The sequence below is a fragment of the Cannabis sativa genome, chromosome 9 (genome assembly GCF_029168945.1).
Source record: "Cannabis sativa cultivar Pink pepper isolate KNU-18-1 chromosome 9, ASM2916894v1, whole genome shotgun sequence".
Lineage (NCBI taxonomy): Eukaryota > Viridiplantae > Streptophyta > Magnoliopsida > Rosales > Cannabaceae > Cannabis > Cannabis sativa.
In genome coordinates, this window is record NC_083609.1 from 3,706,828 (window position 1) to 3,718,405 (window position 11,578).

The 11,578-nt window shown below is 32.3% G+C and overlaps 2 protein-coding genes across 2 annotated transcripts; one reads left to right on the top strand and one right to left on the bottom strand.

The window, feature by feature from the left end:
* Positions 1-719: 719 nt before the first annotated feature.
* LOC115723429 (uncharacterized) lies at positions 720-3,833 on the top strand. The gene is made up of 5 exons (XM_030652916.2): positions 720-1,142; positions 1,225-1,244; positions 2,002-2,032; positions 2,129-2,262; positions 2,375-3,833. Exons 1-5 carry the CDS (start codon positions 846-848, stop codon positions 2,451-2,453), a joined length of 561 nt encoding a protein of 186 aa, XP_030508776.2. The 5' UTR covers positions 720-845; the 3' UTR covers positions 2,454-3,833.
* Positions 2,462-3,759, bottom strand: LOC115723432 (1,4-dihydroxy-2-naphthoyl-CoA thioesterase 1). The gene is made up of 3 exons (XM_030652920.2): positions 3,268-3,759; positions 3,007-3,198; positions 2,462-2,904 (listed from the first exon to the last, which is right to left on the bottom strand). The coding sequence occupies exons 1-3, from the start codon at positions 3,430-3,432 to the stop codon at positions 2,749-2,751; spliced, it is 513 nt and encodes a 170-aa protein (XP_030508780.2). The 5' UTR covers positions 3,433-3,759; the 3' UTR covers positions 2,462-2,748.
* Positions 3,834-11,578: the final 7,745 nt, after the last annotated feature.

An 11,578-nucleotide genomic window follows, 5' to 3' on the forward strand; every position in this document is an offset into this window, starting at 1 on the left:
TGAAATTTAAATTTATTTTGGATTCTGTTTTTTGAAAATTTACCAAAAAAATAACATAACTATAACTAACTATAACAAGCATTGTAGTAAAAGAAAAATAGAAAAAAAAAATAAAACTTTAACTCTGTATTTTTTGAGACAAAATTGAGAAAAATAATTGAAATAAGAGGTTGTAATAAAAAGTTAGGAAGAAATTACACTGTATATTAATTTTTTAATTTTTATTTTAATTTTTATTTTTATTATTTATTTTTTAATTTATACTTAATTTTATAAGTTATATTCTTATTATGTGTGTTAGGAACTTTAATTTTAATAAATTACAGTAGTGTTATATTTTATACTTTAATTATAAAAGGGAGTATTTATTAATTAAAATTATTTATTAAAAAGAATAATTTTCAACTTATGCCTATATGTATATATATCCAAAAAAAAAAAACCAAGTCTATCAAAGAAATGATATTAATCTTTGCATATATTTGAGTAAAAGTTTAGAATTTGAGGTAAATAGAATGTATTTATGGAGGTTAATTCCTTTTTAAAAGTATAATTTTTTTGATAAAATTAGGTGTATTTATAAAATTAATTGTAATTAATGCACCATTGTTTTTTGTAAAAAAAAAAATAATCTTAGAAAACACCACTTAACAAATATGAATTAGTAAATTTTACAAGAGTATCAACGAAAATATTACAAGCAGAGTTAATGGGATTTTATTATGTGGATTAATAATTGAAAAAATTAAAAAAAGTTGGTTTTATTTTATGTACACAAAACGACATGTAGTTTTGAGAAACATAAAATCAGAATGTGAGGAGCTCAATCAATCAACTGGCCACCAATGGCTTCTCCTGTTGGCTCTTTCTTCAGATGCCATTTCTCAACTGTTGAACCCTCCAATACCAATACCAATACCAATACCAATACCAATACTAGTACTACTCCACCCCTTTTGCCTTTGAGATTACGCTTTCATAACCCAAATAAAGATAAAGATTCTTCCTTTATACTTTCTTCTTCTTCTTCTTATGGCTATGGTGATGTTGGTGGTGGTGTTTCCATTCAAATGGCCAAAAGATTAAAGCTTCAACCCAAACCTGAGTTGGGTCTTCTCTCTCTTCTCTTTGTACTATCAATGGTAGTATTCCCAATAAAAACTCATTATTTTTCACCTTTGATCCTTTTCTTGACTCAACTTTCTCAATCTCATGCATGTGCAGGCTTTTGGGGCAATTATATCACTTGTTGTTAGGGGTTGTTCATCCGATCCAATCCGCACTTTTTTGGTCAAACAACATCCAATCCGCACTAAGTGCGGATTTCATATTTTGGATCCAATCCGATCCGCATAAGAGTTTAAATCCAATCCAATCCGATCCGCAATAGTGCGGATTGGATCGGTTAATTTAGATCGGTTATTTTTTTACTAATAAATTATATAATATTTCATAGAAAAAAAATTAAAAAAAAAAGACTATTGTTTCTTAAACTCCAATAATAATCTATTTCCATCTCTATTTATATACAAATCAAACCAATATACATATATATCAATATCTATGTACTTATCTTTAGATTTATACTAAAATATATATGTATCTATTACTAAAATAAATAAGTTAGTATATATATTTAAATTTATATGTATATGTCTATGTGAATAAGAATTATTTTTCTTGTGTTTTTTTATTATGAAATAAATAAAATGCACCAACTCAATATATTACTAAAAAAGATTAAGAAATTAAAAGTTTGTGTCTTTTTTTAATTAATATATATTATATATTATAATTTTTTAAAAATATATATATAATTAAGTGCGGATTGGATTGGATCGGTTACTTTTTGAGGTCAAACAACATCCAATCCGCACAAGTGCGGATTTTAGTTTTTTCAATCCAATCCAATCCGCACAAGTGCGGATATCCGCATTTTGCGGATTGGATTGGATTGGATCGTGCGGATTGGATTGGATCGGATAATTTGTGAACACCCCTACTTGTTGTAGTTTCAATTCCTACCTTGAATGTAATAAACTCTTAAACTTATTTTATGATTATGATTTTGTGTGATTTGGTTATGAACATATTGTTTATAATGTGTTTGTGAAAAATACTTGGTCAGGCATTTAGAAGATTGGCAACTTCAATTTACCAACTTTCTAATGTAGTCTCTGAGGAGGTACCAGGAACCTTGATTTCTCTCAAACTTTCTGGTTTACAAATCCATCAATTGACCCAACAGCTTAGAAATCTCAGGTAAAAATTGCTTTTCCTTTATTGGGGTCATTCATTTTATTGGTCTTTTTTGGTGCTTAATAAGACCTATTATATATTATATATTCATATTATTTTTCTGGGTTTTGCAAAGGCAAAAGATTTCTCCCTCTGAGAAAAAAACCAGCAAGAGCAGCAAGAGTAGAGCCACTTCTTTTGGAAAGAAACAGTAAAAAGCATCAAAAAAATAATCATCAGAGTTTTATTACTCACTCAATTAGTATAGGATTGAGTGTATCTCAGTATGTACTTACAGAAATACGATCTTATATGTCTTAAGAATGAAATGTGCTCCTTCATTTATTTGAATTAGAAGCATATAAATTAAAAATTACACATATCAGATTTCTGACTAAATGTATAGAAGAAAATTAGCACAAAAAATGTCTGATGCTAAGCCTGATTCACAGCTTTGAAATTTTGTTTGTTTGTATCAGTATATAATTATTTTGACTGTTGTACTATTATTCATAACTTTGCATACTTCATGAGAGCATCTCCTGCTTCTTTAGCATTCTCTGGTACTGGCAGGTTAGATAAAAGGGTTACCCTAGATGATGCTACCAAAGATTTCTTCTCCTTTGTGTTTGAAGGATCAGTTTTCCATAGTTTCACTTCCCACACCTGCTCAAAACCCCAAATTAAAGGTAATTATGATATGAATGGTGCTTTTGACCAATTGGGGGTTGGGGTCACACAACAGATAGAAAAGGGATAAGAACAAACCTGAACTGTTTTACCAACAGAGATGGGAGTGGCTTCAGCCAGAACAAGTTCTCCCAAGTGAGCACTCTTCAAGTGGTTGATACTGAGTTGAATTCCAGCTACCCTTTTGTAACCAGAAGCCATGTGAGCTCCCATGCTAGCCAGTGATTCAGCTATCAAAGCTGACACCCCTCCATGTAACACCTTGAATGGCTGCTTTGAAACATATGTTAACAATTATATGTAAGAAACTCAAGAATCCATACAAAGAAAGAGGAAGACCTGGCAACACTTGAGGGTGATAGGAAGGAAACCAGAGACTTTAGTTGAAGAGACTTGTTGGAACTCAAAACCAATGGCCTGAAGAGGAACATCCAAATCCTCTGTCTTTATCTTTGATGAAGAAGATCCACTTCCATCTGGTGGGGGTGGCTGCTGCTCATCCATATGATTGGAATTTTGTAGATAAGGTTATCCCTTTGTTATGATCTTTTATGGTATTGGTAGCTATAGCCTTACCTTATCATGGAAATACAGAACAAAGAAACCTTATTTTCTTATTTTATATTTTCAATGAGAAGGGTTGGAATGGAAGAAGTAGGTTGTGGTAGGTGAGAGAGGAAGGAAGTGAAGATGAAAGTCTCATCATCTAAGTGGCACTGTGTCAACCTCACCAGTCAACTCTCATTGGCCTCTTTTTTGTTTTTGTTTTGGTGTTTTTCAATCTCTACACTTTTTGGTAATTTAATTTTATCTCACCTCATATAATTTTGGGTTAAGAAGGTAGGAAGTATCCACCACAATTCATATCACATTAAATTAAAGCATGTTGCATTACTCCTTTATTTATATGATATCTTCTAGCAATAAATGCACATCCACAATTTATTAAAAAGGTCAGGTAGATATCTCATATTTATAGTGATATATATATATTTTTTTTTTGTTGAATATTTCTTATCTTTTATTATTATTAGGGGTACATTTGGAAAGTCACAATGCGATTGGATTTGTGTGTAATTTAGGTAATTACACAATTTTACATGTTTGTTTAATCATATAATTACACTGTAACTGTGTAATAGGAAGTAACTGTGTAACTGTGTAATTATATTGTGTAATTACTAAAAACTTTCTATATTAAACATTAGCTACTAAAAAATATTATTTTCTCATGTAATTACTAACTATTTTGTCAAACAAGATATTAAGAATTCATATGTAATTACACCTCATATTTAAACACACCTTGTATTACCATACTTAGTAATTATACCGTTACTTTCAAACACACTTTAAATATTCAAATTTGAGACCCTATCAAAGAATTCCCTTCGTATTTTCTCTATAATGTATTAATTTTTTTTATTTTCAGTAAGACTTCATTGTTAAAATACAGATTTTATCTTTTAATACTAAAGCAATCTAATAAAATTAACCGTGACAAAACAAAAACATTATATTTACACCTAAAATTGACATAAGCTATCCTAAAAATAAAATTGAAAAAGCTTAAAGTAATTTTATTTTTTTACTTTCTTTAGTTTTAATTTTAATTTAAAAAATTATATATTTTTTATTATTATTATTATTCAAGTAATTCTTAGTATATTTTTTAATTTTTTTTGTCTTAAATTCTACTTAAAATGAGATTACGTAATGAAATTCTTAGTTTAACTTTGAATTAAAATAAAAAAAATATATATATACATATAGATATAATACATTATTTAATTAAAAAATTTAACATACATATAATGCATTAAATATCACCAAATTAAAAAGAAAATTAATTTAAGATAATTGAATTAGTGTCTACTAAGGCCATGCCACCAATAGCTGGTAAGTTTACCTTATGGGATGAGGGTTGTAGACTTTCTTTTGCTCGAGCCAAATTTAAAAAATTGTAGTTTACTCATAAAGACCAATCTACCATGGATAATTTTGGAAAATATTCAACATAGAATTTAGTGCGCATCCCCCAAAAGAAGATGAGCAGAATAGCGTTGCCCAAGCTGCATATATCAGAAACACAGTAATTCAAGAAGTCGCTAAGACACCTAAAGGGGCTCCCCGAGGTAATGACCATTATTTTTATGGATGGTCACCTACCGTCCTTAGGGCAAAACCAACTTGTCTTGTCAGGTTTAAGGAGAATCAATATAATTTTTATATATGAAATTGTGTCAATCTCATCGCTCATAGATTTGACAGTTGATATAACTGTAGCATCCCGTAGGATCAGTTGGTTCTTTTGAGTTTGATCTTCCCTTGTTGTGACTCTTTCCTTTGTGGTGATCTCTGCTGTGACTTTTACTTTTGTAGTGTCCATGTTTTCTTTGATTGGGTCTCCCTCTACTGAAGTTTACTTCTCCAAAAGAACCTCCATGCTTCTCATTCTTGATCTCCAAGTCTTTTGACTTCAAGGCTGAAATTACTTCTTCTAAAGTAATTTCTGTCCTACCATATTTAATGGCATTCTTCACTTCTTTGTAGGATTCGGGTAATGAGTTTAAGATGATGATGGCTTGGTTCTCATCACTTAAAGCCTCATTTTCACCAGAATTAGCCAATTCAATATGTAACCTTAGAAATTCATCTAGGTTTTCATCAAGAGTCTTGCTAGTGCTCATCTTGAAACCAAAGATCCTTTCTTTAAGAAAGATCTTGTTGATTAAAGATTTCTTTTGAAACTGATCTTCAAGCTTTTTCCATATTTTTGCTGGTGTATCTTCTTTATCAACTAACCTGATAATAGCATCAGACAAATTAAAAATGATTAAACCAGTAGCAGTTTCAAGAAGTTCTTCTTGTGTAGTATTTTCTGGCCATTCTATGGGTTCACTAAGAACCCTAAGTAATTTGTTATGAGCAAGAAGAGCTCTAATCTTCTTCCTCCAAATCCTATAGTCCCCGATCCATCAAACTTGTCAACATCCACTCTAATATTACTCATGTTTAATTGTTATAACAAGATAATAAAAGCAAGAATGTAACAAGACAAAGTTTAGGTTAGAGTTTTCCTTTTTATCAATTTCTTGATAATTTCAGATTTGGCTTCTTCAATGTTTTGATGATCTTTCTTGTTTCTTGACGTTGTTTCCATGTGTTGTTGAATCTTCTTGCTTCCCCGAGCTCTGATACCACTGTAGGAAATTATGGCAATCCCAAAACTGCCCCCCTACACCAACACCTAACAGTCATAAACCAAGGGCAAGACTGTCTTTTTCCTTTGATACGGATCCAAAGGGAATATTCTTTCCCAAAATCGAATATGCCCCCTTTTTGAATATTAGATCTATTTTCAAAACCTAATGCCTTTTATTCCCATATAAAACCATTCTTTTCTTTTCCAAAACCCTAGCACAAACACTCTCTTCAAATCACACAGCCGGCCTCCTTCTTCTCCTCTCCTTCTTCTATTTTCTTTGAACAGCAGACCAACCCAGCAGCTTCTTCTCCTTCCTTCTCTCTTGCTACAGATCAACAAACCCAGCTGAAACCTCTTCTTCTTCCTTCCTTCTCTCTTGCTGGAAAAAACGCAGCAGGCTTCTTTTCTCCTTCAAGCTTTGAAACCGCAGCAGCCTTTCTTCCTTTCTTCTTCCTTCCTTCTTCAAGCTACAACAGTAGCTTCAATGGCCGAAAACTTGTACCCCTTCAAAACCTGCAACACACATAAAATCGAGAGAGAGAGAGAGAGAAACAGTAGCAACAAAGATCTAAAATGATCTTTGTTGGTTTAGAAGAGAGAAACCGAAAAACACTACAGAAAATAAAAGAGAACACAACAAAATTTGATTTCGGAGTTCCCCTTGAAATCAAGAGTACATCTCCATCAAGCTTCCCTCAAAGACACTTGATTCTTCACTATGATTGTCAAAACCGGTTACAAGTTCATGGAGATTCCATGCTACAAAACCCAGCAGGTAATCTCTTTCTCTTCACTTTATTTCTCTTAGTTTTCTTTACAATATCTCTCACTAACTCTCTCTATTTTTCTCTCTTGTTTCTGAGGTGGGTTACAAAAGGAAAAACCAAGGCTGCTGCCTTTATTTCTCTGCTGGCCGAAATGGATGTGTTGTGTAAATGTGAAGGTTGAACCACTTATTTATAATATTGTTGTTGTTGTTGTGTTTGTTTCTGATCTGGAAAAAAAAAAAACTATATTCTGTTGAGATATTTTTTTTTTCCTTGTAAAGTTGAAAGTTGTTAGAGTCTTGAGATTGTTAGGTTATTTTTAGTATTAATTTTTAATTAATTTTAGTATATTTTTAATTTAGTTTTAATCTTGTTTGGAGCATTTTTACGCTTGTTATCTTTTATTTTTGCAGATTTAAAATAGAAGAAGATTAGAAAAATATCAGAGAAAAAGATGGGAAAAAAGATAAAAATATCATGATATTTAAAATAGAGAAAATTGTGGAAGCCGAAACTTCAAGCCTGAATTCGACGGTGTTCTGATTAGATTTTGGAAAAAGTCAAAACATGAAAGTTCTAGATCTCTCTTTTATCTTTTCGGAACATCTTGAATCGTCCAATTCCGAGCAATATTGAGAGAGTTATGCCCAAAATACTATCAGTCGACGCAGCAGAAAAAAATATCTCGTTTGAGGTTTCCCAAAAATTTAAATTCGAGTGGGAAATTAAATATTGCGTTTTTTCCATATTTTTAGGCCTTCAATGCCTATATAAAGGGAAGAAGAGAGTTTGTAATATCCCAGAAAATAAATAATATTTAAATGGACATATTTTTTTTAAATATGTAATTACTTGGGAAATGAAGTAGGATTATGATCTTACTTAGGTAAATTGTTGAGAAATTATTTAATGAAATACGTTATTTTTGGGCCCGGTAATTGTGGAAATTTTAGCTATGTGGTTAGCAATGTCACGACATTAAATGAAAGAATTATTTTGAGAATATCCCGGATTAAGTTAGAATTTTATTAGAATGTCGGAATGGGGAATTAGTAAAATTACCAAAATGCCCCTAGGGTTTTCTTTTAAAAAAAATTAAATTAATTATGTGAGAGGGGTAAATTAGGAATTCAAGGAACTTTTTTTTGACTTTTCTTTTTATTTTTTTTCTGCTGCCTATTGTTTATTTAAGGAAGGAAATTTAAAAAGAAAAAGAAAACAAAGCATTTATAAAGAAAGAGGAAGCTTTCTTCCAAGGCAAGAAACATTTTTTTTCTCAACTTTCTTCCTCCTCTTCCTTCGAGCAGCTGAAACCAGCCACTAGGGGGATTGTTTTGCTTCAGCCAACTCTAATTTTCAGAGCTAAACTCCACCTTCAAGTCAATCTTGCACCCTAGGTAAGTTCATCCTTTTTGTTTTGATGTTTTCTTAGGTTTCTAAGCTAGGTTTGTTACTTTTTTTGAAAGTTTTCAAAGCTGTAGGTTTGGTGAAGGTTTAGGTTTGTTATCTAAGTTGAATAAGGTCTGTTAATGTATGTTTGAATTGAATTCATGGCTGTTGGGATTGATTGGTGAGTGAGGAAGCTAAAAGAAATTTGATTTCTTCACTTGAGTGTGTGATTTTAAGCTAGAGATTGAACCACTGTGTTTTGCAGCTTAGGTTATGCCATATTTATGTTAATATACTGTTCTGGAAAGTTTGGTTAGGTTTGGAGGGGTTTTGGTTCGATTTTGGTGAAGAGGAACTTTTGTTCCTGGTCTTCCAGAACCGGTCGACCGGATGGGTTCTGGTGTATCAGAACCGGTCGACCGGTTGCCTGCAGGGGAGAAATTTTTCAGGTTTGCTTTATGTTCAGTTTTGACCCGGGGAGTTGTGTACTATCTGTTTTAAATTAAATATGGGATGCTTGACCTAAATTGGGGATGCTGGAAGTTAGGTTGCGTTTGATTTCTAAATTAGGGTTTTAATCCGGAACTTTGAGTTCAGGTATTTATTGTGTTTCAATTGTCGTGACATAGGACCGGGATTGCTTAGCTTGTTCTTCCACTCAGGTCGGCCATACTTTTGACTTCTGAATTAAGGTAAGAAAAGTGGTAAGCACCGTATGTGGTTAAAGATTAATGGATGAATGGAAGTGGCCTTAATTATTATCATGATGCTGATTAAAAGTTTATTAAGCCTAGGTTATGACCTAGGGTTGGAAACGGTTATTACCGTTATGAGTAATTACTCTTGAAACCGCGGTTAGGTTTCTTACTTATCGTTTGCTTTATCGGGCAACGATAGTGACATATTCAGCTCGTATGTGACGAGTGGTAAAAAAAGTGGTACTTTATTAAGTACCAGGAATGTGTGATGTTTAAAGGAGTGCTTATTACTGTCGAGTAGTGAGTAAACATAATGGCATGAGAACAAGTTGATAATCATTTTTCTTTCAATTATTGTTTTGATCACTTTCTTGCTGAGTCTCTGTGACTCACTGGTGCTTTATGGTGCAGGTAAAGGAAAGGCTAAAGTCGAGCAACCATGAGTTTATGGTCGCAGCAGCAATGTACATACCAGCCGTAGGCAGCCCAGTTTACAGGATGCTCTATTTTGATTGTATTTTGGAAAATATAAAGTATATGTTGTAAAATACGTTGAAACCAGTTTGTAAATATTTTGAAAACAGGGGGACCCCATAAATCATGTTACTTATCTTTTGTTAAACAGTTTAAAGGTTGAGTTTTAACTATCAAAAATTTAATTACCCACACTTTTAGTATAATTACCTCTTATATAATTATTGGTATTTTAAATAAAGTGCACACACGTGGCGTCCCTGTTGGACAGGGCGTTACAGAGTTGATTTCAGCGAGCAATGTCAGAGTGAAAAAAAGTGAGAGTTCAGATACAGAGTAGAGAGATCAACTGCAATACTGGAGACATACTGCTCAGGGTTTTCAGCATTCTTCTCTTCTTCTCTTCTCTATTTTCATCTCTTTTCTTAAAGTTAATATGTGTAATTGTGCTTCAATGAACATGAGTAACTAAACACTTTATTAGGGTTAGGTGGATATTGTTTGACATTGTTTATGGTTTTAATATGAGTTATTTTCCCCCTAATTTCTATGTATTCTATTTTATTTGTGCTTAACTACTTTTAATTGCTTGATCACCAATTATCTGTCTATGATTTTGATGCGAGATCTGAGAAGTGAGTGTCAAATATGCTATAGTAGAATAGAACTGAATTTCGATATAGGACGAGAGTACCTATATGGTTTAGATAGCTTATAGGGTTTCTGTGTTTAATGCCTGTTGCATGTTAAATTTATCACGAGAGTAGAAAGTTTGCATGTAATTGAGATTTATATATCTGAGAAGACTATAAATTACCTTAGTAAACCTGCTATTGCATAGAAATTAATATTAGGAAAATAATCATATTAGGCCATATCCAATAAAAACAATTGAAATCGAAGCCCTAGTTTTTATTAACTTTCAATTTTCTTGTATAATTGTTTCTTACTAGTTTCTTATTCTTAATTCTTTCTTTATTTTTTATTTAACCTAATAGAAGTAAAAGTTTAATTTTAGCGTACTTAACTACACTCCCTGTGGGATCGACCTCACTCCTAGTGAGTCTACTACTTTAAACGATACGTACACTTGCGTGTGCAAAAATATCGCAACAAGTTTTTGGCGCCGTTGCCGGGGAGTGTTAGTTAATATTATTAAAAATTAAATTTTGTTCTAATTTGGTTTTTCTTTTTTAGTTTTAGTATTAATTTTGTTATTTCAAATTTTTATGTTTTCAGTACTAATTTAGTTTTTTTTATTTTTTTATTTTACTAATATTTTATTGATGAGTTTGACCTGCAAGGTAAAGCTAGATGCTATACCTTGAGGATTTTGCCCAACAACACAATGAACCATTCTATTCTGCTTGGAGGAGATTTAAAGAGTATGGAGAGAGATGTTATCCCACCTTCTCAAGTGGGTGTTTTACGTGGCTCTTTTATAATGGACTTAATGATGAAACAAGAAGCTGGGTTGATTATGGAGCAGAGGCAACTGGAGCACCTCTATTAATGAGAGGCTATGATGTAATAAATCTATTGAATAACATGGCAGATTTTGATTACGACTGGCATTGGGATCCATCACTTCAGGGTTGGAGTCACCAATACCCACTTTATTGCCCAAATTCATCCCAACAATCTGAAAAAGAGGAGCAACTACTAGCACTTATGCAATCACTTCCAGGAGAGATTAATCGCTTAACAGACATGGTGAGATCCTTATGTGATAATTTAGTGGCTCATGATTCAGAATGTAATAACTCCAATAATGAAAGTTATGAGAGTTATTGCTACAATGAAGAAGGGTCATTAGTTGAATACAAGGAAGACAATGAGCCTACAATTGAAGATCAAGATCCTTGTGAAGAAGAACTCATTGAATATGAAATCACAAGCAAGGGTATGGATAGCCAAGTGGAGAGTGAGCAACAAGAAGAAGGGTTGTTAGATGAAAGTGTAGATACTGTGACATTGGAGGATAAGGAAGAACATGACATCATTGATTCAACTTCATCAATGATATTGACTAATAAACCACCAATGAATCCATATATTTCATCAACACCATATTATATCCTCTGCAAGCTACAAAAGGCTTCTCCCCAAGCTCA

Excerpts from the sequence above, each read along its gene's own strand:
- LOC115723429 (XM_030652916.2), top strand. The coding sequence starts at position 846 with ATGGCTTCTCCTGTTGGCTCTTTCTTCAGATGCCATTTCTCAACTGTT. Across the intron at positions 1,143-1,224 it reads TTCTCTTTGTACTATCAATG|GCTTTTGGGGCAATTATATC; the intron begins GTAGTATTCCCA and ends ATGCATGTGCAG. Across the intron at positions 2,033-2,128 it reads TTTCAATTCCTACCTTGAAT|GCATTTAGAAGATTGGCAAC; the intron begins GTAATAAACTCT and ends ATACTTGGTCAG.
- LOC115723432 (XM_030652920.2), bottom strand. The coding sequence starts at position 3,432 with ATGGATGAGCAGCAGCCACCCCCACCAGATGGAAGTGGATCTTCTTCA. Across the intron at positions 3,199-3,267 it reads TCACCCTCAAGTGTTGCCAG|CCATTCAAGGTGTTACATGG; the intron begins GTCTTCCTCTTT and ends GTTTCAAAGCAG. Across the intron at positions 2,905-3,006 it reads CTGTTGGTAAAACAGTTCAG|GTGTGGGAAGTGAAACTATG; the intron begins GTTTGTTCTTAT and ends GGTTTTGAGCAG.